Raw genomic sequence first — 6,146 nt, 5'->3', positions numbered from 1 at the left:
TTCAGCAGGCAGTGGAGTGATTTTATATGTAAGAATTGATGCAGTAGGTAGGGGGATGCGTGCAGAGACTTAAAAAGTGTGAGCAACTTAAATTACACAGGGTCAGTATGTACAATTTTAAGGACAGAGAGGAAGCAGCAGGGTCGTCGTGGAGGAGGTCAAGTGGAGGAGGTGCTGGCTTTTTGCACCAATTGGCAACCCATACAGTAAAAATGCAAATTGTCCAGTGCTCCAGCAGTTAGTAAATAGTATTCTGAGTGGTCTCACAATAAATTTGGCTTTTAGCATAACTCGTAAGTTTGATGGATAGCCAAATGTTCTAGTTTCAAAGTCTGATATTTAAAAACCCTGAATTTAAAGTGTAATTCCAACTTCTGGAACATATATAAATACACGTTTTTACCCACTTGTATGTTTTTCAGTACTGCTGACTAGGGGAGTTAACCCTGTAACTGTGTTACGAAAGCCACTTCTAGTGGGTAGATCTGGGTAGATGCAGTTGCTAAGTGTCCTTGTAAAGATACCTACCCCATGATACAGGTGAACAGAAGTAATCATGTAAAAATTAAGCTATAAACTATTAGCAAAACAATGATCATGTTGTCTAAACGAAAACAAATCTCTGTTTCAGATTTTCTCCCCTTTGTATGTGATGGATGTTCAGGTGTCTTTTGGTAAGTTCATAGAATCACAGAGTATCTCAAGTTGGAAATGACGCATAAGGATTATTGAGTCCAACTCCCTGCTCCTCACAGGACTGCCTGAAACTAAACCCTGTGACTAAGAGTGTTGTCCAGGTTTGGTGCCATGACGACTCTCTTGAGAAGCCTGTTCCAGCGACCGACCACCCTCTCAGTGAAGAATCTTTTTCTAATGTCCAGTAAACTTCCCCTAACACAGCTTCATTCCATTACCTCATGTCCTGTCATTGGTCACAAGAGAGGGGGGATCAGCACCTCCCCCTCTGTTGCCCTCCTTAAGGAAATTGTAAACTGAGATGAGATCACTCCTCCAAGTTGAACAAACCAAGTGACCTCAGCCACTCCTTGTAAGTATAGGCCTTGACACCTTTCACCACCTTGGTCGTCCTCCTTGGGACACACTGTAATACTTTGATGTCCTTCTTATATTGAGGCACCCAAAACTGCACACAGGACTCAAGGTGGGGCTGCACCTGTGCAGTAAAGAGTGTCACAATCACCTCAGCTGGCTGGCTGTGCTGTGCCATGTCCATTCCAGGACGTGCTTGGCCCTTCTGGCTGCCAGGGCACACTGCTGGCTCATATTCAACTTGCCATCAACTCAGGCCCCCAGATCTCTTTGTGCGGGGCTGCTCTCCAGCCTCTTGTCTTCCAGGACTACCCTGTCTCAGGTGGAGAATCCTGCACTCGCTCTAGTTAAATTTCATAGAGTTTGATTGCCCAGCAGTCTAGTCTGTCCAGATCTCTCTGTAAGGCCTCTCTACCCTCAAAAGAGTCCACAGCTCCCAGTTTAGTATGGTCATTCGATTCCTGCATCCAGACCATTTATTAAGACATTAGGGAGCCCTGGGGAACCCTACTGGTGACTAGCTGCCAGCCCGATGTCACCCCAGTTACTATAACTCTTTGAGCCTGGCCTGCTAGTAAATTGCTCACCCGAGGTATTATGGGCTTGTCTAAATGTATGCTGGACGTTTTCTCCAGAAGGACCCTGTGAGAGACAGTATCAAAAGCTTTGCTAAAATCCAAAACCACCATACCCATTGGCTTCTCTGGGTGGGTGACCCTGTCATAAAAGGAAACTAAGTTGGTTTTCTTATGAGATGTCAGGGTGGCAGCTGTGTAGACCCAAGTGTTGTATGAAACATTCCATGACTCAATTCAGGTAATTAGTTAAAAAAATGTTTCATCGAACTGGCCACATTTTTCCCAAGCAGCTGTTGTGGAGCTCTGAAGTCAGCGGGAATTTTTCTAGAATACAGGTAGATTATTTTGGAAGGCATTTAGCTTAGAACCCGGTTTGTACTGATTTTTTGGGGAGGGGAAGGGTGTGTGTGCAGGTATTTTTTCTTGTTAAAAAATAATTGAAGGTTCTTCCAAGTCAGGGCCTGCCCTTTGATTACACTTCAGATTAGCAGAGGGCAGCGGAGATAAATTCAGAGAGAATGAGGGCAGATTTCACTTTTAACTTGTTAGAATCCCTTCAAAGGGATTTCTGCTGCTGTGGAAGGTGATTCAGAATCCATTAAAACAGAGAAGCTACAGTTGCTTTGAGATGAATTATTAAGCATGTTAATGTGCTTATTCTCTTAAAATGGTTTGTTATTTTGGGGCATATGTTCTAAGACCTCAATGCTTTACATGGGAGGACTGTGATCAGTCCATTCCAGATGTGAGGTGCATAGGTTAGAACAAATTTTGGAGAAGATTCGTTACTTAATTGAAGTGTTTCTATGATAAAACTTGTCAGAACACTCTTTAAATACGGAAATGTTTTCACATGCAGTTTTCTTTCCTGAAGTGTTGATAACAGTGTGATATTTTCTTCTTTTGCCACAAAGCCTTCAGCACAGGAGCCGGGATGCTCACAGGTGTTCTGAGGTAATCTATTAACATACAACTAACTTAAAATTCCATGCAACTTAACCATCTGTTTTCAGATTAGCGCTATATATAGTGTATAAATATGAACTATTTAACTAAGAAAGTGGCAAGCTTAAAAAACCCGAATCTACTCTTTTTCTGCCTGTCAGAAATAAATTGAGCTTGAACAGGGTGATGGGTTTTTTCCTAATTGTGCTAAACCAGAACAAAAATAGGAGAGAATCGCTGGACTAGTTTTGCCTGTAGAATGGAGAGCGAGCACAGTTAGTTCTTTCGGAAAGCTGGAGTGGTGACTTGTATCTGTAAAATCTGTTTATTTGTACTAATGCGTAGGTGAATATAAGAAACAGTTCTGTGAAACCAGATGAGCACAGATCTTACCCGTGCTCATACAAGGACTGCAATGGAAAGGAGCTTTTGCCAGTTTTATGTCCCTACTGTGAAAAACATTTTTGTCTAAGGTGAGTGGAACAGAGTGTTTAAACATCTGTACTCATTCATTACTCTCTGGAAAAGGTAATACAAGTTTTACACTGTTGTTTACAGACACCGGCATCAATCAGACCATGAATGTGAGAAACTGGACACACCAAAGCCTCGAATGGCTGCCACCCAGCAGCTAGTTAAACATATTATAGGCAAGTACAGTGGGATTTATATTCTACAGTTTTCCTCTGAAGGCTGTTTGAGCTTGTGGCCTCCTCTGAGGACTCAGGTTTGACCAAATGAGAAGGAAGGATGTGGGTTCCTTGTTTAAACCGCCCTAAACTCTCATGTCAGCATGTAATACTGTTCATCTAGACCGAGACAGACAACAATAGCCTATGTCTGTAATGAGAATCTTCAAAGACGAGTGAGTGGTACCTAGCTTATTATTATTTGTATGTAAATTTTTGTGCAGATAATGCAGGTGTATTGTGTTGGGTGCACTGGGATTGTACCTATACAAACAACCAAGATGGGAAAAAAATGCGAGCCTACAGTGTAATGATTTGCAGCTTTTAGTCAAGCTCTAGGACAGGAAAGAGAATAAACAGCACTGCCTAACCGGGCAGGGGGGTTATGTATAGAAAGAGGGGCCTGAAACTGTTGCTGTATGAATGCCGTGATAGCCACAGCTCTAGAAACTTAGGAATTTGTATCTGTTTGGCTTTTGCAACCTGTGTTTACCTCATGATAGTGTTCATCTAGTTTTGTCTGTAAAGGAGTTCTGCTAGAACTGTAACAATTCCAAATATTTTTGAGTAGGATTACCTGATATCATGGCCTTGGGAGGACATGAAAGGGACATAAAAGTGATGGAAACCTTGGAGATATAATGAGGCCCAATAGGATAATTCCAAGGTGTGTTCAGGAGACAGTCTGAATCATCACGCTAACAGGAATAATCCTGTTCTCAGATTCTAAAAAAAATGAGGAAGCAAAAAGCAAAAAACGTAAAGGAGCAAAAAACAGTGAGACAGCAGCAAAAGTGGCATTAATGAAACTGAAAATGCACGCCTGTGGGGACAAGTCTTTGCCTCAGGTAAGCCATGTTGTTTTCAGTAATTGAATTCTCAAAGGAAACGGAAAGTTTCTAAATTCCTTGTTCTTCATCTAGTTCCCACAGTTTGTTTTTGGATTTGATTCTTCAAGCCTACAATCATATCTACATCCATTTCAGCCTGGCACTCAGTCTCACTAGTCTTACATCTGTTGTGTCTGTGTAGAGCAGTCAGATCAAATTCCTTTACTTCTATTAGAGATGTATTTGCCTGCCGTACGGCTGTTACCCAGCACTGCAGGGACAGACAGGTTCTTTTGGGGATCCTTGGGGATGATAGCATTGAGTCGTAGTTACAACTAAAGCTTTATTTTAACAGACTTTGATGATCAGCATAGCATAGGATTTTATGATCAGACTAGCACAGAATTTTTATAATCAGGATCAGTGTAGCACAATTTTATAAATAGCATAGCACAGAATTTTATAGCACAGCTTAGCTTATGGTTTCTAATCACCTGGACCCTCTGCAGATCAGGTCAAGTCTTAACACCTGGCTTGCAGAATCAGTATCAAGTCATCATCTAGACTGAAACACGTGAAAGAATATGAGTCACTTAGTCCTTGGAGGCAGCAGATGACAGTGAAGGCATCCCTGGCCACCAGGGGATCACAGGTTTTGCAGTCCAGAACTGCTGCTGGACAGCTTGTAAGTGCTTCCTTTATGGACAGTGCTCTGTGTGCTGCTGCGTTGGCCGGGTGCCTGGGACTTTCAAGGCCAGTAAGGAGGGGAGTAGTCAGCGTGGTGCCCACAGACCTTGAAGCTGATACGGTGGGGGAGAAGTTGTCTGCTTGGTGTGCAGGACCTTCAGGGCCGTCAGGAAGAGGGGAGAGGGGACTGATATGTGACCAGCTCAGTTGCAAAGAATGTCTGTTTGCCTTACAAAATGGCATTAGTATTACCAGGGGTCAGGAGCAGAAGGTACCAGTCACACCCCACCCCTTGGCACCATCATGAACAGGGAAGGATGCCCTGAAGGTGGTGGTGGTAGAGGTACCATCACGTCGTACCCACAGCCCACAGCTTAGCAACAGGTAAATAAAGAGGACGCCATGGCAGCAGTGGGCTGTGTGTTATCCGAAGGCTGGTCATCTAAGGAGGAGAGTATAAGACATTGAGTTTAGTAATTGATATCCACAAAGATGTAACCATCATCACCATCATGGCTTGGTTTCACGAATGAAGATTTGGGAAGGGTTTTTCCCACGCTTTAAATGTGAGTATACCCTTCGGGCCTGCGCCGTGGATTTTTCAGGTGAGGCGCAGCATGTGTGGAACTGGCCCCACCCTTTACACCTGAGGTTCATCTGCCAGGGCCTAGCAAGCTTGGACGGCGACAGCGAAGTCCTTGGGTCGTAGGTTTGGTTAGAGTATCCTTCTCTTAGATAATGGATGCCTTACAGGGCTAAACGAGCTCCATCTGCCCGGGTTTGGAGTCAGAGTTGTCCTTCTCCTAGGATGGTTGCCCGAAGGCTAGTGAGCCCCTCCTGCCCGTGGACGCACTTTGTCTGACCCTTCAGTCGAGACCTGTCTGCCCTGGGAGACCCCACCGGAGGCACATGCCACCACCAGCACAGCTCTCAACCTCACAAGGGCACGCAAGCTCCTTCCCCATGGCAAGGGGGTGCCCGTGAAAGAGACAAAGATGTAAATAATAGCACAAAATAACATAATTCTATCAGGTATAAGAGTTAATATTAACAAAACATGACTAGCCCGTGTCCCGAAGTCAAGTAGCCAGGACCACAGCTAAAACCAGTCATTGGGTAGACCTTCTGAGATGAGCTGCTCCCGAGGTATTTGGTGAAATGTGTGAACTTACCGTTGAATGATATTTATATCATATTCAATTTGTTTAGATCTGTTAGCATAAAAACCAGTTGGTGCTTACCAGTATACATATACCTCCTTGTGATGTGAGAAGATAATCTAGGGCCCAACAATTTTGAACAGCTAATTGTGAAAGAGAACTAACTCCTGATTGCAGAGACTTTTTTAAAGCGTCTACTGTAGCAGT

General features: G+C 43.6%; 1 protein-coding gene across 1 annotated transcript in view; it reads left to right on the top strand.

Moving 5' to 3' along the window:
• Positions 1-631: 631 nt before the first annotated feature.
• The window catches only part of ZFAND1 (zinc finger, AN1-type domain 1), a gene marked incomplete at its 5' end in the record, with an annotated part of 10,641 nt that continues 5,126 nt past the window's right edge, over positions 632-6,146 (top strand). Inside the window, 5 exons of the mRNA XM_010135233.1 lie at positions 632-674; positions 2,543-2,582; positions 2,919-3,046; positions 3,132-3,223; positions 3,986-4,110. Coding sequence (XP_010133535.1) covers positions 632-674; positions 2,543-2,582; positions 2,919-3,046; positions 3,132-3,223; positions 3,986-4,110 — 428 coding nt within the window. The remainder of the gene's footprint in view (positions 675-2,542; positions 2,583-2,918; positions 3,047-3,131; positions 3,224-3,985; positions 4,111-6,146) is intronic.

This window comes from Buceros rhinoceros, unplaced genomic scaffold, assembly GCF_000710305.1.
Source record: "Buceros rhinoceros silvestris isolate BGI_N320 unplaced genomic scaffold, ASM71030v1 scaffold28424, whole genome shotgun sequence".
Classification (NCBI taxonomy): domain Eukaryota; kingdom Metazoa; phylum Chordata; class Aves; order Bucerotiformes; family Bucerotidae; genus Buceros; species Buceros rhinoceros.
Note: the sequence above shows the minus strand (reverse complement) of the source record. Positions and strands in the feature narration are given on the sequence as shown.